At 39.7% G+C, this 23514-nt stretch overlaps 1 protein-coding gene across 2 annotated transcripts in view; it reads left to right on the top strand.

Annotated features, from left to right (window-relative positions):
- The window catches only part of LOC128027256 (integrator complex subunit 6), a 25534-nt gene extending 2020 nt beyond the window's left edge, over positions 1–23514 (top strand). The window contains exons 2-19 of one of the 2 annotated variants that reach the window (XM_052614670.1): positions 579–664; positions 781–858; positions 9351–9500; positions 11135–11224; positions 11374–11557; positions 11868–11996; positions 12086–12249; positions 13740–13892; positions 15697–15829; positions 16492–16586; positions 16899–17009; positions 17175–17390; positions 17650–17776; positions 18324–18466; positions 18815–19043; positions 19936–20298; positions 20466–20559; positions 22269–23514. In XM_052614670.1, coding sequence (XP_052470630.1) covers positions 579–664; positions 781–858; positions 9351–9500; positions 11135–11224; positions 11374–11557; positions 11868–11996; positions 12086–12249; positions 13740–13892; positions 15697–15829; positions 16492–16586; positions 16899–17009; positions 17175–17390; positions 17650–17776; positions 18324–18466; positions 18815–19043; positions 19936–20298; positions 20466–20559; positions 22269–22371 — 2648 coding nt within the window. In that variant the 3' untranslated portion in view covers positions 22372–23514. The remainder of the gene's footprint in view (positions 1–578; positions 665–780; positions 859–9350; positions 9501–11134; positions 11225–11373; positions 11558–11867; positions 11997–12085; positions 12250–13739; positions 13893–15696; positions 15830–16491; positions 16587–16898; positions 17010–17174; positions 17391–17649; positions 17777–18323; positions 18467–18814; positions 19044–19935; positions 20299–20465; positions 20560–22268) is intronic. The other variant, XM_052614671.1, reaches the window with a different exon arrangement.

Below are 23514 nucleotides of genomic sequence, written 5' to 3'. Positions count from 1 at the left end.
CAAGACAGTTACAGGATCAGACGAGGAGGGGGTCGCCCTTTAAATGACACTATATTGGATTTTTATAGGTTATAAATGTACCCTGACAACTTATAAAATAAGTGTAACATACAATATAAATAATAAATGCAACCATTCCAACTAATAAAAGCAGAATTGGTTTTAAACATTATCCCCATGTCCTCTCCCTCGACCTCCGTCCGTTCAAGCGAGCGCGGAGAACTGAGAAATTCCACGACCTCATTGCTTATTTATATGAGAGTGGGCGTGGCTTCGTGGCTCGGCTCAGCCAATGGCGTAGCAGCGGCGGGGCGAAGGCGTTTCGGTCTGTTCGGAAGAGAAGTTCTCTAACAGCGCGAGCCCAGCACTGCTCAGAAAAGACAGATAGAGAATCAGGCGGCTGCAAAGGGTGGCAGTACGACCCTCTTTTGGGGGGGTCTGATTATAACAAAATATATACACACATATATGCATGCCCAGGGCCGCAAGATAGCTCATATGCCGATTGTAGATATTCTAGCAAACATCTAGAGGTATATCTATACATTTCAAAATGCCTATTTTACTTTTTCTGATAGACACGTCCGCTTCTATGAATCAGCGCACTTATTTGGGTACGACGTATCTGGACATTGCTAAAGGCGCGGTTGAGATCTTTATGAAGGTAAAGCATAATTTTACCCCGACTTTTTCAGCTTACTGTTGTACCTTGTTGGAGTTAAGGATCCCTATGACAGGATCGGTTCAAATGAATGTTTATTGTTTCGTTTTCTTTAACAGCTGCGTGCCCGAGATCCGGCTAGTAGAGGCGACAGGTACATGCTAGTTACATTCGATGATCCACCATACGGCGTAAAGGTAAATAAATACTACTAAATTGTGCTTATATGTGGTTAAAGCGGAGATTTTGTTTTGCTGACAATGAGACTCTACTGTCCCTCTGGTTCGTAGCATCGGGTCGGGCGGCCTCCCGGTAACGAAAACGGCTAATTTTTATAAAATATCCGCAGACCCGGAGCAGTGCAACCTCTGAACATGGCGGACATTTTGCTTTTGTGTTGGGAAAGCTCTCGAGCGCTGAGATGGAGGCGGAGAGATTTATTATCCACTGTGACGTAGCGCGTGATGTGTGCACGGGCCAACTCGGTCCGGATTGGACAAGCAGCCTGCCCTCCGTCGCGTGCCCTCCCCTCGCATTCTCATTGGCCACTGTAGCCTGAACAAATCAACACGATTTGATTTGTGCAACAGCCCTCAATAAGCAAACGAGGAGATGCTTTTTCAGGTTTGCTTTGAGAGAGGAAGACGCTTGTGAGTTGCCCTTGAAAACAAGCATCAGCTTCCTTCCCTCTCCACTCCTAGTACAATCACCTCCCTCCCATTCATATTCCCAAACACTAAGCAGGTGAAAGGTGATTAAGTATGCTCTGCACCTCGTGCCTGTTACATTAGGCCACTCAATGTTTAAAGTTTACTCAAACATAAGATATACCAATGCAAGCATAATTACTAATTGGTCACCTTTACAGCCAGAGATTGCATATAAGGCATGAACCAGAGTGACTTCATGCTATTTCCTCCCATGAGACCATTTTGCTCAACAGATAGCAAGCGTGTAATCTGGAACACTGATGGCTAGGAAATACTGTAAGTGCTTCCGGTACAAATCCAAATATCTAGTACAGAAATTAGGAGGCATTTTGCTGTTTTCATTTGTGACAGCATTCAGATTTTTTCAGTTTGGGGTAAAGACAGCAAGAATACTTTTAATAGGAGAACAGTGTGTCAATAATAAAAAATGACATTAGTAAAAACTCAGTTTTCAGTGAAAGGTAGTTCATCACTGATTTCAGTGACGTCATCATTCAGCTCAGTTCAGTTTAAATAGTATCTGTGCAATCAAGTCGACAATATTTACGGATATTAAGCAATATTGCAACTGAACTCAACAGTCTCGACTGCCAGTGATCACCCTGCATTTTCCTGTATGGAAAACAGACCTGACCAGAACTTACCTTGTTGCAACATTGTTTGAAAAACCTTATACCCTATATATATATATATATATATATATATATATATATATATATATAATTAAATTATTATTATTATTTAATAAACTGTTATAATAAAACTATTATTATTATTATTATTAAAACATTATTTAATCTTTCAGTTTATAATTACTGCAATGACTATATACTTTTGATTTATGAATTGAATCAAGAACACATTTATATTTGATTCAACAGATTCAACCAATCGGCATTTTGACAAATAAAATGACATATAAATGGATATATATCTCATTAAATGTTTAAAAATGTTGTAAAAAGAACATATATATGTAGTCATTGTTACAGTTCCATGTAAAAATAAGCAAATAAACAGAATTCTTAATCAGTTTGTAGACGCACAATCATCTTCGTCATCTGTTTATAAACTGCTGTGCCAGTTCTCTTGATGTGCCATTATATTGGATATGGGAATTGTGGCTATGTGGTCACTGTGCACAGACTAATTTCAAAGTATCATCCATCTTTTTTCCCAGCCTGGAGTTGAATCAAGGACTGCACTTACTGACATGTGCATGTGACGTATAGTGCTGCCTGGGTTCCCGTCTTCTTTGTTTGTGGCTTGACATTGACAATAAGAGTAGCTCTGTGCTTTAGCAGTTCATTAGTATGGACTATCTGGCAGGTAGCCAGTTACTCTCTTGGGGGGGGGGGGGGGGGGGGGGTTCTTACTCCACAGCTTGTCATGTAGTTTTCCCACCCTGTTCCAGTTTATCCAAGATAATCTGAGACTGACTTCCAACTGACACTTAACTCAAAGTACTAAATTTCCTGCTTATAGCGGGTACTAATGAATGATTCATAGGAGCCATATGGCATGTTTTAGCCATTTACTTGATGGGATTGTGAATGTGCATGTGGCAAATACTTGGAATTGTTAACTTACTATGTTTTATGAGATGTTGTTATGAGATGTTATAACTGCCCTCTTACATAAGCTCTTAGCCCTCTCTGAGCTATTCGTGGCCAGCTTGTTCCTCCTGTTCAGAAAAATACTATAATAGCCAAGCAGTGACCAGACTAACCCAGTTCTTGACTTGTATCTGACAAAGTTCCTTTTTTATTTCCTGTCAATTATTCATGAGATTTTCAGCAGCTAAAAAGTGAAGAGTTCCAGTGATCCTCCAGTCCTCACAAAGCTCTCTTTCCTGTTTGTGTGCCTCTCTTGTTGTCTGAGCCCTGGCCAAGCAGAACATTATTCTTAGTCTTGCCTATTTTCTGAAGTTGACACAGTTTTTACCCTTTGCAATTTTCTTAATCGATTACTGCTGAGATTGCTTATCATTGAAGCAAAAGGTTAGAGATGGAAATGGATTTGTTTTGTTGTAAAGTCTGTTGTTGGTTAATAAAGGAGAAAAGAAAACTGCATGCAACTGCATTTGTGGTTTATGCCGTGATGCTCCGGAAAACGTTGTTTTTGTTTGGGACAAACAATGCAAACACCTTCATATTACATTATACTTTGAACTATACTATTTTTACATTACCCCATCTAACATTTGGACACTTTATGAATGTCATTGTGTTACATAACAAAATATCAACTCGAGCTGCATTTATTTTAATGAAATATAGCACGAGCGTAGATTCCAAGCTTCTGTTCATCTTTGGAACACAAATGAAGATATTTAAAAAAAATAATTCTCATCAGTTTTGTCCATCAGTTTGAAAGTCCACACAACCAAAACATTGAACCCTCACTGTTTCTCGAGCATCAAGCAAGCATACGTTTACATATTTGATGGGCGCTATGCATGTCTGTCAATCAATGTGATTAAAAGCCTAAAATAAATCTTGAATTAAATCGCTTAGTGAATATGAACTAAATTTACTATGCTTTCTTTGTACTTTTTGATGCATTAAACATAGGGTAAGACTGTGGCCATAGGGACTTGGGGCAAAATGCCACTAAATAAAAATGCCCCTGCTCAAACAAATTAAGTCTATTACTTCTGTTGCTAATGAACTGAAAATGAACACAGTGTTGATTGTGGCATCAAATTAAGATCTGCTCATCTTGCACCGTATTCCAATTTATATGTTTTTACAGTGTTGTGCATTTTAACCAATCACACCCAATTCTGTTGACCTTAAGAATGCAATGGCCAATCAGAGGCATTCAGATGAGTCATCGATGAAACTCATCAGTTTTGAGTGCGCTCGCGTTCACTGACTGAATTCTGCCAAATTCTCTCATTAAAGTGCAGATGCACGTACAATGTAAGAGATTAATTTACAGTGTATACAGCTTCATTGATTATAGTGATAGTTTTTTTTGTTTTGTTTTTTGAGAGTGCTTAAACTATTTATGCTTAGTGCAAATAGCCCACTTTGTTGGCTGTTACACTGACTCCACCCACCAACATGGTCCCTCTGATCAGCGCTTTGGCTGGTTAACCAGCTCTCATTCCATTATTAGAGTGACAACTTTAGTTCCTTCCCGGCCTTTATCATCACACATGACAAGCACCACCCTGCAGACCGCAGACGTGTCCCTCCTGCAAAACTGGGTGGATGTGTGTAACCGAGCTCAATGATTATCTATGATCAGCTCAACCTTTAGGCGGTAGTAGAGATTAAAACCAGGGACAAGGCAACCTGATCCCGGAATAATACTCAGGCCATGAGGGCAGTCGCTTAACCCGTGTGAATCCACCCCGGGTCGTCACATGCCTTTTCTGCTGTGATGATTCCTCCAGCAATCACAAGAGCTGTGTTTATATGACTGCCGCTTTCCTCAGACCAGGAGCTTAACAGGGAACAAGTCCTTATCTGTCAGTTTATGTAAAACTGTTCGTTTGTCTTGCCACCTGTCCTGCATTTGGCGAGGAAATACAGTGCCAGGTTTTTTGGTGCGCTAATTCTGAAAACAGAAAACACATTACATACTCTCTGTAACTAAATAACAGCTTTATGTTTATCTAACTTTACTGCTTTCTCCATCTTGCTCTGGGGGGGATATATGGGCTAATCTCCTGTTTAGATGATACCTGGTTCATATTTCACACATTATTTTCATTATTTTCATGACAATTAAGCACATTTCCTCCTAATGTCAGGTTCTTGGTAAGGGAGGAACTCAGGTGCAGACAGGGATTCTCAAACAAAGGGTTTATTACAAAAAGGGGAAAACAAAACCCACGAGGGGGAAAACAACAGCTAGGGCAGGAACTAAACAACTTAACAGGGCAGGATTGATAAGACAAACAAACTCTTGACACTAACTACAAACACTCACGGTAATACAAGGACTTCAGAGGGTACAGCACAATCTCACACACGATCACATAAGTAGAACACATCTGAGAAACACAATGAACCGACGCAGGACAGAGCACACTAGGAGATCTAAATAGGGGGAACAATTAAGACACGACAGGTGTTACAGATAGAACAATCACGACACGACTAGGATAACAAGGGGGGCGGGGCAAGGGAACGAGACAACACAAGCACATGGCCCAAAGACAAGGCCATGCGCTTGTACACAAAACACGGGTCTGTCATGATCCTGCCTCAAGACTAGGAAAAATCAAGGACACGAGGGCAGAATCATGACAGAACCCCTCCCTTAAGGAGCGGCTTCCAGACGCTCCTCAAGGGAACATCAAATACGGGACACGACTGACATGACAGACTGGGACACAGACACAAACCAACAGGACATGACAAATAACAACAAAGGCAAACATGAGTACACAACGGCAGGGTTGGGGTGACAAATCAAAAAAAACAAACAGGGAAGGGGAGGGGGCGGGACCACAAAGTTCATGGGGGACAGACCAGGGCGGGTGGGTGGGGTAGGAATCCTAGGAGGACAGGACGAAGGCTGACGACGGGGGGTACGGGCAGGTCTGGGTGGTGAGGGGCGGGGAGGGTTCTCGGGATAACTGACAGGAGCAGACACAGGACGCGGGGCAACATCAACAGGACGAGGGGCGACTACATCAACAGGACGAGGGGCGACTACATCAACAGGACGAGGGGCGACTACATCTACAGGGCACGGGGACACAACATCTACAGGGCACGGGGACACAACATCTACAGGGCACGGGGAGACAACATCTACAGGGCACGGGGAGACGACAGGACACGGGGATACAACATCTACTGGACACGGGGGCACATCAACGGGACACGGGGCCACATCAACAGGACACGGGGCCACATCAACAGGACACGGGGCCACATCAACAGGACACGGGGAGACAACGGCTGGACACTTAGGACTTCTGGGGACAGGGTCAGGGGACAAAACAGGACTGACGGGGACTTCTAAAATTTGGACAAGACGGGACAAATAATCAGAAAAAGCTTTAGCAGCTAGGATAATAGGCAGCTCCTTATGGGATGAGACCGACTGTACAAGAGTCTTTGCTGCAGAGTCGGCCGCGGCTCTCTCCTCCGCTCTCACGACTGCAGCTCTCTTCTTTGCCGGCTCGGGCACGCTCACTGTTGCTGGCTCGGGCACGCTCACCGCTGCTGGCTCGGGCACGCCCACCGCTGCTGGCTCGGGCACGCTCACCGCTGCTGGCTCGGGCACGCCAGCTCTCTCCGCTGCTGGCACGGGCACGCCAGCTCTCTCCGCTGCTGGCACGGGCACGCTAGCTCTCTCCGCTGCTGGCACGGGCACGCCAGCGCTCACCACTGCTGGCACGGGCACGCCAGCTCTCTCCGCTGCTGGCACGGGCACGCCAGCGCTCACCGCTGCTGGCTCAGGCACGCTCACCGCTGCTGGCTCGGGAGGAGACAGGGTCACAGGACCGGCAGGCCCCTTCTTCTTCCTCTTCCTCCTCGGGCGCGGTGCAGAGGCTACAGCTGGGTCAGAGGCGGGTTGGGGGAGTTTGGTCTCGGACAGGGCAGACTCGGACGCCGAAGACTCTGAAGCCGACTCCCATGAAAACCGTCTCCCTCGTTTCATGGGGAGACTGCTGGCTGAGGAGGGCACCTCAGGACTCTGGGAGGGGCTTGCCTGACCCCCCAGGGTTGCCACGGCCAGGACACGACCCTCCGGGATCGCCGGCAGCTGGGTAGGTGGGGACCTCTGGGGCTCCTCCTCTCGCCCGCTCACTCCGGAACGACCTCCCCTGGTCCCCCGGAACACCACAAGGCGAGAGCCCTCAAAACAATCTCGCTGGCTGGCTGATGCCATCCAGCATTGCCTCCTGTCTGCTGAGTTCCTTGGTGGTCGGTTCATTCTGTCAGGTTCTTGGTAAGGGAGGAACTCAGGTGCAGACAGGGATTCTCAAACAAAGGGTTTATTACAAAAAGGGGAAAACAAAACCCACGAGGGGGAAAACAACAGCTAGGGCAGGAACTAAACAACTTAACAGGGCAGGATTGATAAGACAAACAAACTCTTGACACTAACTACAAACACTCACGGTAATACAAGGACTTCAGAGGGTACAGCACAATCTCACACACGATCACATAAGTAGAACACATCTGAGAAACACAATGAACCGACGCAGGACAGAGCACACTAGGAGATCTAAATAGGGGGAACAATTAAGACACGACAGGTGTTACAGATAGAACAATCACGACACGACTAGGATAACAAGGGGGGCGGGGCAAGGGAACGAGACAACACAAGCACATGGCCCAAAGACAAGGCCATGCGCTTGTACACAAAACACGGGTCTGTCATGATCCTGCCTCAAGACTAGGAAAAATCAAGGACACGAGGGCAGAATCATGACACCTAATGTTTTATCACTGTAAAGCATAAAAAATAATAATGTATTATCTACATTAAAACATAAAAAATAATAATGTATTATCTACATTAAAAAGCAGAAGTACTGAAGTACTCCAAAGTATTTATGCATCATGGCAGTATTTGATGAAGTGGCTTTATTTATTCAAATATAAATACATCAAATCTAATGAGAAATACATTGCATATTGCATAATTTGATACATTGCACTAATGTGAAAACTTAGGTGTGCTTACTTGTGCCTAAAAGGAGCTTGAAATGAAAATTGGAAATCACATTAAAAATTAGTAAACATCCAGTAATACAAATTGCAGAAGTCTAGTCTAATCTAGTATATTACAGCAATGAGAAAGTTGATAAATAATATCATAAAGTAAAAAGACTATGCTTTATTTCCTTTATGTAAAATATAATTACTTTTTTTTATTTTTTTTACTTTGGAGTGAAATATGGTCTGGATATGCTTTTGTGACATTAACCCGTTTGTGGATTACAATGTTTGTTCTTTCCTCCATCGGGTTTTCATTCTTTAAAAAAAGGATTGAGTTTACATTTCCTCTGTTAAAGCTATGATTAAGGTATTATCCTTTTTCCTGGCTTATTCAGTGTTCACATTCCTTATTCTGTCCCATCTTCTTCTGCCTCGCTGGACAAGCGTGTGATTAAAGGAGAGTCTGATTGCAGTCACACTTCTTCAGAGCCAATAAATTGTTAATGCAGAGGGAAAGAAAGACGGATGGGGAAAAAAAAATAGAATTACTCTGTTGCTTGAATTATTGAGTTCCGGTTAGGAGAGCTTCTGCTTGAATGGTTTCTTTTTTTGTTCTGCTCATGGATAGAGACGCACACTGCCCCTACTGACAAATCTTTGCCTGCTTTGTTCTGTAATGCTTCCCAATACACAAATCTATACACACACACACACACACACACACATACATACACGTGAAGCTCGGGACCTGACCTGTGAAGTCTTCTCTTTTCAATGTATGCGTGTTTATGTAATGTGTTGATTTATCCGCGCTGAGTAAGCAGGAATCATTTTGTAAAAGCAGATTCAGTGAACTATTAACCTTTGTTCTTTTCTCAGAATCGGAACTCTTTATGTTGTTGTTTTTTTGTGTGTTTGTTTTGAGCGAGCACTAAAGTAATGACTGTATTCTTGTGCTGGGATGGGTAATCTGGGTCAGGGACAGACACACACTAACCAACACATAATGTCTTTTAAAGATAGTAAAACAAATCTTACATTGCAAATCTGTACTGCTTCTGCCTACGCGCAAACATACGAATGTGCAAGTGAAGATACATGCTCATTCAGATGCTTTTCAATCGGCTTTATTATCAGACTTTACTTCCACCCTACTTTGCCGTCTACATTACCTCTTTACTGTATTTTTGATCAAATAAATGCTCTGTGTGCATAAGATTCTTCTTTCATAAACATTAAAGACTTTTGAATGGTAGCGGGTCCATTGTATAAAGTTCGCTGTCTCAATGTTTGAATGGTTTTTACATCATCTGTGTGTGTATTTCCTGTATATGGTAGGCGGGTTGGAAAGAGAATCATGCCACATTCATGAGCGAGCTGAAGAACCTGCAGGCATCTGGACTGACTTCACTGGGTCACGCTCTCCGCGCCGCCTTCGACCTGCTCAATCTCAACAGACTCGTCTCTGGCATCGACAACTATGGTCAGGTAAGAATATCTCCCTCCGGCATTCAGAGTCAAAACCATCTTAATCCAGTAGAATTGCAGAATCATCAGAAATATGTCCTCGCATAACATGAATACAAACCACCATAGACTTAGAGATACACACATCTGCCGCATATTCAGATCAGTCAATACAAATTCGACCTATTCTAATGTTTTGTTACATCCTTAAAGAAAACAAATATGTTATATGTATATATATACGTAGCGGAAATATATATTTGCAGAAAACTCAAAGTGTGTAGCAACATGTTCCTTCATGGCGAAGTAGATGGAAAGAAGCCATTATTCAGAAATAACCATTTCACAGCACATCTAAAGTGTGCCAGAAGGCATGTGAGTGACCCAGCAAACATATGGGAAAATATTCTGTAGTCCAAATAATGCTTTGAACCTGATGCTGCCCTCCACCATCCGTTTTTAGTGGAGATGCTTTCATCAGTAGTGACTGGGGTCCTCTTAACTTGCATGCAGAGATTACAGAGCCAATTGTGTGTGTGTGTGTGTGTGTGTTTGTCTTATGAAACAGTATTTCATAAGAGCACGTGGGTATCAACTCAATTTACTGCGATTTGTGTTGTTTTTTTCTACAACATCAAACAGAGCAATATTTAATAGGATTATCTGTAATTCAGAATATTCCGATACCTCACGTGCAGACATTAGTCCTGCAGTCTGGAATAACCCTGGGGCAGTGTGTAATCCACATGCTCAGTCTGGACTGGTGAGGGTGAGTAACTGAGTGCTGACCCCTGCAGTATGGACAGAGAGAATGCATCTGGTGTCCACTCACTGTTATCCGCATAAACTACTATTAACAACATCTGGCAAGTTAAAGGTTTCTAGATCCATTTTTATTTCAGTTGTGTAGGAATTTGCTTGGCACTTATATATGTACAGTACTTATGTAGTTAATATTAAAAACCACATGGAAAATCAGTTTTTTTTAACCCGGGAAAAAAAGAGAAAGGTTTAGGATTTTGTAACATTTTAGATTTATTAAGTTCTTGAATAAACTTTCATTTAAGGCAATGAAATGTAATTATTTTTAGTCAATCGTTTCACTTATACCACTGTTTAAAATGTAGTTAGTAAGATTTGAAAAATATTTTATTAGATAATTTATTACTTTTGTTTAGCAGGGATGCATTATACTGAGCAAAAGTGACAGTAAAGACATTTATTATTTTACAAAATAGTTTTTTTTAACAATTTTATTTTAAATCAATTCTGTAATTTTAAAGTTTTATTCATCCAAGAATCCTGAAAAAGCAATGTGTCATTAAATGTATCCACAAAAATATTAAGCAGGACAACTGTTTCCAGTGTTGATGATAATAAGAAATGTTTCTTGTTTCTAAATAAGTATATTAGAATAATTTCTAAGACTGGAGTAATGATGCTGAAAATTAAATAAATACAATTTTAAAATATATTCTCATAGAAAACAGTTTTAAATTATAGTACCATTTCACAATATTACTGTTTTTACAAGCCTTTAATGAAATTCAAGAATGGATCCCAGGTGCTACCGAAGGTTTTAAGATAAGGATAGATGTTTTAAATCAGACTATTGGAGCTTTGGGTTTTTTAAGAAATGCTCTCCTCTTTTCTAGGGTCGGAACCCATTCTTTCTGGAGCCATCGGTCATTATCACAATCACTGATGGAAACAAACTGACACACAGCTCTGGGGTGGCTGAGGAGGTGAGGGACATAAACTCTAGACCAACATGTCAACAGTTTTTGATCCACTTGTCCATCTATATGATGTAAAATGTTGCGTACTGCAGGCAGTGTGTCTTTCTTAAAAACCCCAATTCTATCTCACTTCTTGTTTTCTCTTCCTCCCTCAGCTACACCTGCCGTTGAATTCCCCGTTGCCGGGTAGTGAGCTGACGAAGGAGCCGTTCCGCTGGGACCAGCGACTCTTCGCCCTGGTCCTGCGGATGCCCGGTGTGGCCGTTCCCGACAGCGAGCAGCTGGGCAGCGTGCCCACTGATGAGTCTGCCATCACCCAGATGTGTGAGGTCACTGGAGGTACAGCAAATCTCAGTGCCTGTCAGTAGCTGTTTAAACATGTGTGATCAGAAAATGCAGGTTCAAATATTATGTGATATCCAATGGTTAGGTTGCTGAAAGGAAGTAGTCTTTTGTTTCCACCCACATATTTGCACGTATGGTTCAGTTTCTTCAGAAAATGCTACTTGATTTATATTGGGTTTTGGAAGATTTCCTCCCATGCACTTGAGTTTCATAAGCACTTTTTTTTCTCTTTCAGTTGATAATGCAGTTTTGCTGGTTAATCTCATAGCTCAGCTAACTCTTTTTCTCACCCTCTCTTTATAAGGCCGCTCTTACTGTGTGAGGACGCAAAGGATGCTGAACCAGTGTCTTGAGTCTCTTGTCCAAAAGGTTTTGAGTGGAGTTGTAATTCACTTTGAGAAGAGTGGTCCAGATCCCCCTATGATAGGCGAAGGTCAGTGCTGATTATATGATGTCATGTTAGTTTTGTGCGTATTGGAAAAATAATAATTAATACACGATGATGGTCTTCTCTTTGTGCAGATGGTCTTGTGGATCCAGCTCGTCCTTTATCATCCTTCAGTCCGCAGCCCTGGCACAGCTGCCACAAGCTCATTTATATCCGGCCCAACCCTAAGACGGGCGTTCCTGTGGGTCACTGGCCAATCCCTGAATCCTTTTGGCCTGACCAGAATTCCCCCAGTTTGGTAAACAATAATCTACAAAATAGAGTTGGAGTGTAGTGCCAAGCAATGATTTTCTGTTTTCATATTAGAGGACCCACACCAGTGTCGTTGTTATCAACTATAACTATTAAGAAAAAAAATTTGTTAAGTAAAATAATATTTAAATAAAAGAAAATATGAATATTCAATGAAAACCTTTAACTATATGCAAACCAGAAATATTGTCCAGGCAACTAACTGACAAAAAAAAAGGTTTCTGTAAAAACAAAATTAAAATATTTTTAAAAAAATATATATATTTTAAAAACAAAAACTAAAATGTGCATTAAAATGAATAAAAAATAAACTAAATTAAAACTGTAAATATAAAAATAAAAGCTAGATCAAAATGAATAAAAGGTAACACTTTAGGTTCCATTAGTTAACATTGGATAATGCATTAACTAGTTAATATTAGTTAATAAATAATAAAAATACAGCTATTCAGTGTTAGTTTGTGTTAGCTCAGGTCCATCAAATACAGATATAACTTTGGATTTTAATAAAGTATTAGTACAAAATGTTGAAATTAATATCAACTTCATGTTAACTTATACATGTAATGAATGTTAACAAATGGAACCTCATTGTAAAGTGTCATAAAAACTATAATACTATAAAAAAGCTAAAAATACATGATACTAAAATAGAACTGTACCAGGCTGATATTTTATTTTATTTTTATTTATTTTTTTGCACTGATTTGGGGGAAATGGTTTTAAACATAATAGATGTGTTAAATCTAGCCGGAAACACTATAGAATTCAGCCGTTTCTTTAGTTTCTTTCTGCGTACTGAAATTTCACAGAATACTTAATAAAATAGAAAAGTACTAGGATTGCAAAATGAATTTAGAATTCACCCAAGCTGAGTAGATGAAGCAATTTACTAGTCAAAGGTAATGACCGCTGCAAACTAAAGGTTAGCTTTCATCTCGCTCAAACAGTGCTAATGAATGCGGATGAAGATAAGGGAGCTGAAAAGAGTGGTAACATGAGGAAAGACTTCACTGTCCTGAGGTTTCCCACCCCCTCGCTGTCTATTCTCTCTCTACAATGCCCTGTAGAGACAGCAGCTGGTGCAGTGCCAAAGTGCCTGGGCTCAGCTCAGCCTGTGTCCACTGTGAGAGAGCTTTAGCACTTACAGCTAGCTTAACACCAGGTCATTTCCTTCCTGACATCTCCGCTGTCTTGTTTGCAGTATTGTGAATCAGTAGCACAATAGGTTTGGGTGCAGGTGGTAACACAGGTTTTAATTTTATTAGCTGTAAAACACTTCTTTGGTTTATTTAGTGTTGAGTCAGAGTTTATCTGAATGAACAGCTTGTGTTGTCATGTGCATGTAACACATGGATCATTACCCACTGCTGCTGTGATTACAGGATGAATTGGCCATCTATCAGACATATCTTTTGAAAAACCTATTGTGAAGATTGTATTATAGAGGATTTTTCTCTCTCTCTCTCTGTTTAGCCTCCGCGATCTGCCCATCCTGTGGTGCGGTTTTCCTGTATCGACTGTGAGCCGATGGTTATTGACAAGCTGCCTTTCGACAAATATGAGCTGGAGCCGTCCCCGCTCACCCAGTTCATCTTGGAGAGGAAATCTCCTCACATGTGCTGGCAGGTGGGACACCTTTTCACACAGCTATTTCATTTGATGTGTATTTAGCATGCCACCTTCCACAGTCCCCAGAATGCTGTCTGGGTAGAGCCGAGTTTCACAGTGACTGATATCATGCTGTTAAAAGAGCAGAAAGAAACAGTGGGTGTTTAGTTTTTCCATATTTACTGGAATGTAAAAAAGCACAACGCAAATTAGCAGTCAGTTCAGTTTAATGGCTCACACATTTACAGTGACGGTTGTAAAAGTCCTGTATTTAGCAACTGGTGAAGCAGCAGCTTTTTTATTCAAACAATGTTGTACAATACTGTTTAAAAGTTTGGCATCAGTAAGATTATTTATGTAAAGAAATTAATATTTTATTCAGCAAGGATGGATTAAATTGATCAAAAGGGACATTAAAGGCAATTGTAATGTTATATACGTTTCTGTTTTAAGTAATTGCTTTAGTTTTTTTGTAACTTTGTAATCATTAAAAAATCTGAAAATTAAAAAATATCTCAGTAATTCAGAAAAATGTTAAGCGTATTAATATAAAAAAAAAAATCTGAAGCACCAAATCATCATTTTAGAATGATTTCTGAAGGATCACAGTAATAAGTTACATTTTAAAATATGTTGCTATAGAAAAGTTTTTTTTTCAATTACAATAATATTGCACAATATTATAGTTTAACTTTATTTTTGATTAAGTTAATGCAGCCTCGGTGAGCAGATTAAATGTTCTTTATAATACATAAACAAATCTTACAGAGCCAAAACTTCTGATTGCCAGTTTATCTGTCACCCACCCTTTCTAGTATTCTTGGGCATAAAATGGCACATTGTATAATAATTTCCTCCCTGCTGTCCGTCCATGAATACAGAGTTTGTGCAGGGTTTCTTACTGTATTTCAGTCAGCAGATGCTTATCTAAAGTGACTTACACTAGAGGAAACTTGATCATAGCGGAACAAACGATTTTATCAGTGCCACAGTATGAGAGCAGTCCAAAATACAGAGCAGCGTGAAGTGCAATACAGTAGAATTAAACCAGGGTTTAAACAAGTGCCCTAATATATACAGTTATGAGTTTGAAAGCACTTTTCCAAAAGCTCTCAGCAAAGTCGATTATGAACAGATTTGTAGGAAAGTGCTGATTCATGAGCAGTTCAGAGTGCAAACATAAAATCAGTGAAATAAATCCCATAGATCTGCATTAAATGAGGGACCTGAGTCTTACTCCGGAATCAGAAGGTGTTAAGGGTGGACTCTTTTGGCTTGCACCAATTAGCAAACACCTATTAATTCCATAGCAACCGCACTAAAAACACTCAGAACACCTTAGCAACCGCATAGCATCATCCTTGGATCATGGCTAGTATTTCAAGCAAGCACCACTGAGATTTTCTGAAGAATATTATAAATATACAGATACTATTAATACCTTAGTCAATTCCTGAAAATGGTTTTTGCAACTCCATACTTTTGATTTGTTTTTCCTACTTGCGTCATACATTTAAGCTCATCTTAAAATACCAATATAATTAAACAGATGTGTTTGTTCTTTAGCTATAGTTACAGTGTTTCATGAGTACTTGCCTCACTAGGGATCATACAAAGAAAAGAAGTTAAATGGTAGATAAATTAGAAAGAGCTCATCCATTTATAAGCATGTTTAGAGGGATTTATAGCCCACTATTCTCTGAGGAACCGTCACCTAATGAGGCATTAATGAATGGGTTTTGTCTCTGAGAAACAGTTTGATGTGAGAGCTGAGCTCTCAGGAGACACCAGACGATGCTAACTCCTCTCCCCTGTCGCCCAGGTGTTTGTGAACTGCAGCAGCAAACACAGCGATGGAGCCCACCCGTTCGGCTACCTGAAGGCCAGCACTACGCTCACCTGTGTCAACCTCTTCGTCATGCCTTACAACTATCCCGTCCTGTTGCCACTCCTCGGTGCGTGTGTTTTCTCGCAAAACACATTTCCAAACTTAATCTATAAATTACCTTATTTATGGAATTGCTAGTTTTTGCTGTTGCACATTTCATACACAGTGATGCTTTGATTAAAAAGTGATGAAGACTTTTATTTTCAATAAATGCTGCTAACTTTTTATTCGTCAAAGAATCTGTTTCCAACATAACTGATAATAAATCAACATATTAGAATGATTTCTGAAGGATCATGTGACACGAAGACTAGAGTAATGATGATGACAATTCTGCATCACAGAAATAATATTTTAAAGTATGATAAACTAGAAAACCATAATTTTAAAATGGAATAATATTTCACAGTATTACACAAAGGGAATAAAAAGAATAATGATGAAAAAGAATTAGAATTAGAATTTAAAAAGCTGATTAAAATAAATGAAAAGTCCTGATAAAGAACACACAAAAATTCTACAAAATAAAAGCTTTTATGTAACGTAGTTACATGTATACTTTTTTTTTTGGTTTGTTTGTTTTTTGTACATTGCTGCATAAATTGTGTACAAGTTTTGTATATCTCTCATTTCCTCCTTCTGAAGAATGACTTGAAGGAAGCAATTTACTGTTGCGATGTAGCATCTGACTTTCTTCAGCACGCTTACCTTCTCTTGTTCTCCTTACAGATGATTTGTTTAAAGTGCACAAGCTAAAGCCAAACCTCAAGTGGCGGCAATCCTTTGAAATGTACCTGAAGTCCATGCCTCCTTACTTTCTCTTGGTGAGACATCATTCATTCCTACTTAAAAAAGACAGCCTAATAGAGCACAAAAGTGTCCTGCTTACAAAAAAAAGACAACTTCTGCATATAAATGCATATAAATGAATGCAATATACAACTCATGGGCTCTTAGATGCACTCGAGGGTCACTTGTAATCCATCCCCTCTTATTTATTCTATAGTCTATTAACAGCTGTAATGAGGCCAAGGATATGTGTGATTCACACGAGTGCAGATTCACCCTGACTGTGTCCTCATTTTCACTTCTTTGTCTCTGCCTCTCCACTCTTCCTCTCTTTTTTCTGACTGCAGCCTCTCAAGAAGGCGCTAAGGATGATGGGAGCCCCAAATCTCATCTCTGACAACATGGACTGTGGCTTGAGCTACAGTGTCATTTCCTACCTAAAAAAACTCAGCCAGCAGGTGAGCATTCTTTTCTGCTGACAGTTAAACCTGCACGGTCTTTACACGTTAAAACAGTTTAAATGTTCTATTTTACATATTAACATATTCATTCAGTATTACATCTAATATGTATGAGGTCTGAGTGATGCGGCTTTTTAAATCAACTTGTTCTTGATTCCCAAGGCAAAGATGGAGTCAGACCGTCTGATTGTGTCTGTCGGTAAGAAGCCTCCTCAAGAGACGGGCATCAAGGTTAAGAACCACTCGAGTGCCCTGTCTCTGGCACACCGCTGTGATTTCAAGCAGCTCCTGCAGGGCATCACGGGCGAGGTTCCCCTCCGACTCATCGACATGAACTTCAAAGAGTTCGCTGGTTTCCAGATTGCACTTCTCAACAAGGTACAGGCAGTTTGAGTGGGGCTGAATTACATTATAGAGTCTATTTGAAATCAATCATGTCTCCGTTCACGTCTGGGGTCAGAAAGTAGTTATGCTAATTTAGACATTTGATTCTTCTAAATCGTATTTTCTTGCTGATGCAGGTTAATTTTCATGAATTCTTCTGACTAGACATCTAAGACTGACTTAAACATATGCAATTTTCTTTAAGTTAGATAAAAATTTAACTTCTAACATCATTTCTCACTTTTTCCTGAAGGATTTGAAGCCCCAGGCCTATAGGAACGCTTACGATATTCCGCGACGGAACCTTGTAGATCAAGTGACTCGGATGCGTTTCAACCTTTTGAGGACAACACAGAAGCTCATCAGAGGCCAGGATGATGGTAATTGTACCAAAGACAAAAATTATATTTTGCAAAGTGATCCTTCATAACTGTTCAAATTTGCCAAACATGACTTAAAATGCAGGCACACAAGCAAAATTTCAACAAATTTTAACGGGCAAAAAAGAGCAGTTGTCTATTTTCAATTGTATAGATGTATGAAGCACAGCTCACATCTTAAAACTTGAACCCTCAGCAAAATTTGCATGGGGAAATCTTTTAAACTCACAAAATACATGGTCGATTTCTATTTAAATGAGTGTTTCACCCACAAAAATGTTAAATGTGACCATTCCTTTACACTATAGAGGTTTGCTTTTTTTTGATGACACAGCAAGAAACAAAATAGTACCTTTTGAAAAGGTACTAGAAAAAATAACCCTTTTGTTTTGTTTTGGTGGATATTTACAATGGCCATATGCATTTAGCATAGCAACAAGAATATCGGTTTTCTTTTCACTAGGTTGACATTTCTGATGTTTACATGACATCAAAAATGTTCTCCTAATATTTGTTTATTATTAAATATTTTTCCATGATTCTGTAGACTGCTTGCACAGTATTCCAGTGGGGCAGATGGGAAATTATCAGGAGTATTTGAAGATGATGCCATCACCTCTGCGGGAGATTGATCCGGACCAGCCCAAACGACTGCACACATTTGGCAACCCATTCAAGCAGGACAAGAAGGTGCTTGCATGTCAAACCTATGGACCCTTTTCACAGACTGTGATGATGCGTTTCCAGTGGATATTTATAGCACTATACTTTGTATTATACTATTATTTTGCAATTAAATTTCAAACATCTAGTTGCTGCTGTGTGGGTGTTTCTATTACAATGGCTGAGGGACTCTTCTGGAAAGTCATAGAAATGCTATCATGAAGGTTTTCTTTTGCTTAAAGTTCCCCCCACTATGACCACTTCTGCTTCTGAGAACCTCAGAAATGTGAAAAGTGTCCACCTTTGAGAATGAAAATTACAAGTCAAAACAGAGGTGCCTTAGATGCTAAGTTTTCCCTCTTCTTCCATCGACAGGGAATGATGATCGATGAAGCAGATGAGTTTGTGACAGGCCCGCAAAATAAGAAGCGGGGTAACAGTGGGGATCTTAACTCAGGCACTGCCATGAAGAGGAGGAGGAGTATGTCCCCTCTGCTGCGCAGACCCCAAACTCCTCCAATAATAACCAATCATGTCCTGGGCAAGGGCCCTGCTGGGACTCAGGGCCAGCAAGGAATCATAAAACCCATCCCACTACACAAAGGTAAAGTCCTCTCACAGATAACTGATTCTTAGATTGCTGTGTACTAAATACTTACACACTGCATACCGCCTACTATTTTATAAACAAAATTATTGTAAGAGTAGGCATTATTCCATGCTTTCAAACTGTGGTATGCTACTTTGTTGTCACAGGACCTCCTCAAATTGCATGTTTGTAGCATCCAGTTTTATCTTGCAAATAAAATGTTAAGTTATACTTTATTTTAAGGTTTTCTTTGCACAGTGTAAATATGTACTTATGTTTTGTGTAATCTTAATTAACAACATGTATGTAATGTAGGGTTAGGATTAGCAGTTGGTTTAGGGTTAGTTGCATGTAATTATTCCTATTATTACGTCTGTAAATACACCTGGTCAAGTACTTTGAAGTTTGTGTTTAAATGTTTTTAAAACATTATGTTTAATTGTATATAATGTATATATATTTTTTATTTCTTTGATGGAAAGCTGAATTTTCAGCATCATTACTCCAGTCTTCAATGTCACATGATCCTTCAGAAATCATTCTAATGTTGATTTGATGCTCAAATAATATTTCATATTAATATCAATGCTGCTTAATATTTTTTTTGATGAATAGAAATTTCTAAAGAGCAGCATTTATTTGAAATAGAAATCCCTTGTGTCATTATAAATGTCTCAGCTGTCACTTTTGATCTATTTAATGCATTCTTTCTCAATAAAAATGTGTTACTCAAAAAGCCTTCAAAAAACTGACACAAAAACTTTTGAATGGTGGTGTAGCTACTATATACTGCAGAAATCATACGAGTAGTATGGTATTCCAAACATAGTATTCCAAACATAGAGTATATTGAAAAATTTACCATAAATATAAATAATAATATACCATCATATATTTTCCCCTACAGGAGCTGAGGGAAACAGTGTAGGAGAGACAGAAAGCAACGGTGAGCGAGCGCCAGGCGGGGAGGCTGGAGACGGGTGGCCTGGAGGACTGGATGAAGAGGGAGGAGATCCTGCACCTGTGGAGGACAGAGAAGAGGAGGGGACACCAGACAGTGAGGAGGAGGGAATAGGACTGGAGAACTGTCTGGACGAGAGACCCTCCGATCTCACACAAAACTGTGAGGACCTGAGTCCTCCAGGCCAGGAGGGGGCGCTGGAGGGCGATGGAGGAGACACTCCGGGCACAATTGTTATGATTCCCCTGGAGGGGAGTAATGCAGAGCTGCGCACTCGGGTCATCAAAGAAGTCCGCAAGCCTGGCCGCAGTGAGTATCTGGATATAATGCCAAATTAATTATTCATAAAAAATCATTTCTTATTGCTTCATTTCCTATTATTCTCTAGCTTAAATCAAGTGCACTTGCACTATGAAAGAGGTTATGTATTTTAGGAATTAATAAAGTTAAACTGAATTGCTTATTCTTTTGTTCAGATTACGAGGCAATATTCCGGTTACTGGAGGAGGTGAAGGGGCCAGCATCAGTGCAGAGGTACTTTATTCATCATGCCATCAAAGAGGCAGCCAGGTGAGAGTTCTCTTCAAACGCTCACATGCTTTTCACATCTCACCAATGACACAGGTTTCCTAAACACTTCCTCAGCCATTGAACAGATACAGATAAACAGATAAACGGATCATTCCCCCACTGCTCTCTATTTTGTTATGTGCTTCTTTTTATTGTTATAATTTTGTAGTTTCAGTGATTTTAGTACTTCAGCTTATTTTATTTCAGTTAGTAGCCGAGGCAACATTTCTTATTTTTATTTAAGTTTTCTAAGTCAAAGGGTTACTCCACCCCAAAACGAAAATGTATTAATTAATCACTCACCCCCATGTCATCCCAAACCCACAAAAGCTGTGTTCGTCTTCGGAACACAATTTAAGATATTTTGGATGAAAACCTGGAGGCTTGAGACTGTGCCATAGACTGCCAAGTAAATAAGAGTGTAAAGGTCCACAAAAGGTATGAAAAGTTGTCGACAGAATACTTCATCTGCCATCAGATGTGCAATCTGGGTTAAATGAAGCGACGGGAACACTTTTTGTATGTGAAGAAACCAAAATTAACGACTTTATTCAATAATTCCTTTGTCAACGGCCTCCTCTGTGTTGCTCCATGTCACTGTGCAGCGTATGCTCTTCTGTGTCCTCCACGCCACAAATATGCGCTGTATTATTTCAAATCAAAGCTAAATACACGTAGAAACAGTGCATCTTTGTGGCGTGGAGGACACAGAAGAGCTTTTATGGATTTGGGAGACATGGGGGTAAGTAATTAATGACAAAATTTTCATTTTGGGCCGAAGTAACCCTTTAAACCTTAAAGATATAGTTCACCCTAATTTGAAAATTTGTCATCGTTTACTCACCCTCATGTCTTTCCAAACCCATAAGATTTTGGTTATAGAAACACAAATTAAGATATTTAGAGGTTTCTCACCCTCCATTGAAAGCCCAGGTAACCAAAACTTAGAAGATCCAAAAAGGTCATAAAGGTGTCGTAAAACCTATCCATATGAATCAAGCGGTTTAATCCAAGTCTTGTGGAAAGATGTGATCACTTTAAATGATGAACAGATTTCCTTCAGTCTTCAGAGTGAGTAAATGATGACAGTTTTTAAAGTTTTGGGTGAACTATGCCTTTAAGTTTTGCACCTAATCTTTTTTTCAGCTTTATTTCAAAGTTTCAGTTTTTTGGTTTTAGTTTTTATTTACAATAACAACACCGGTCACCTGCTTCTTCATGTTCACTTATTTGTCTATGTTTATTATAGTTCAGTTATAATTATTAAAATGCATAATTATCATTTTGAGTCATGTAGAGAAACGTTGGCTCAGATTGGACTCATATTATGAAGTCACTTTCCCCATCTCTCCTACTTTCTGACTGCATTATAAAATCACCCCCCCCCCCCCCCGAAAAAAAGGAAAAGATTAATGTATAGACTGCAAAAAAAAAGCTTAATCAGTAATTTTGTCTTGTAAACATACCTAAATATTCTTAAAACAAAATAAATTTACTTCACAAGCAAACTTGCATAAAAAATATACTACGTTTTGTTACATTTATGCTTTGCAAAGAAACATTGTCAACCTAGAAAGAAAACAAATGTTTAAGACATATTAATATGCTATTTTGTTCTCAAAGTAACTAGTTAGTATGTAAAATATGCTTACGTTATTATATATAATATAATGTCACATAATCCAGCTAAATAGCTGTCTCTCTCTCAGGTTTAAGAAGCGTGTGCTGATCCAGCAGCTGGAGAGAGCTCTGGAGGAGATCGAAGACAGACAGATGCTGCCCACACAACTCAACAACGTCCACAGCAGATAGTGGGACGTCACATCTCACCGCTGAGACACACACGAGACGACAGGGAAGCGGCACACGGGCCGACCCATCATCCTCAGTACTGTGCTTTATGAGGAGATGTATCGAGGGAGAGAGTAAATTAGGGAGGATGGAGGCCTGTCTGGCTCACGCTCCGGTCCAGGCACTTCCAGTTACTGAAATTGTGTCACAACTCTGAATGAGTGCTCACAATAGAGAGAGGCGCTCCAGGTTTAATGGGGATTTCTGTCAATTTGCAGGCTTTCCAGGCCTGATAATGACCGTAATTTAACCCTTAAATAATGAAGATGAATAAGCACACTCCAGAAAAGCCAAGCCTCACCCACTGTGTGATTTTTACAGGGTCATCCGAGGCAGAGGTCAGCGTCTGTCACGTGAACTATATTTATATATTATGTCTGTCCACTGTTATTTGGCATCAATGGAAAGTTCAGAGTTGATAAAAGTATGGAAAATCTATTATGGATTTGTGTTTGCATGAAATATCCACAAGTAATGGAGTTGACAACATAGCTGGACCATTAAAGACTTCTCAAGAGCAATAACCCTACAATCTTAAGTACGGCAAGCTCGATTTGACTAATGAACTGTGGAAAACAAGTTTTTACAGTTAATGCTGATTTTTTCCTAATGACATCGGAGATTCAGTGTAAGATTTGGTAGCTGGCTTGTTGTTATATTCGTGGTGATATGTAATGTCACATAGATTAGCATCACTCAGTGTCCTATAAGCAATAGTGTCCAATGAAGCACCCTGTCCGAAAGGAAAAAACAAGCTTGGCTCGTCACACAAATGGGAAATGCCAACCATGGTGCGAGTTTAGATTCTGTCCAGTATGACATTTTTCAACATCCTACGCTTGGTTTCATTGCACAGACACGACCTACATCAGTGACCCCACTCTTGTTTGTTTTGTTCATTTTTAAAAACAGATGTATACTACTTTTTAATGTTCATAAATGATATAGATTATTTTTGGATGGTATTGCTACAAGAACATACAAATATTTTATAAGAATTGTATAAAACGTTTTGTAAACTGATATTATATAGACAAAGTTTTATGATTTTTAAAAAATAAAACAATGAAAAATAATAAAAACAAAAAATACAAAGAAAATGTG

Source organism: Carassius gibelio, chromosome A14 (genome assembly GCF_023724105.1).
Source record: "Carassius gibelio isolate Cgi1373 ecotype wild population from Czech Republic chromosome A14, carGib1.2-hapl.c, whole genome shotgun sequence".
In the NCBI taxonomy this organism is placed as follows: Eukaryota; Metazoa; Chordata; class Actinopteri; order Cypriniformes; family Cyprinidae; genus Carassius; species Carassius gibelio.
Note: the sequence above shows the minus strand (reverse complement) of the source record. Positions and strands in the feature narration are given on the sequence as shown.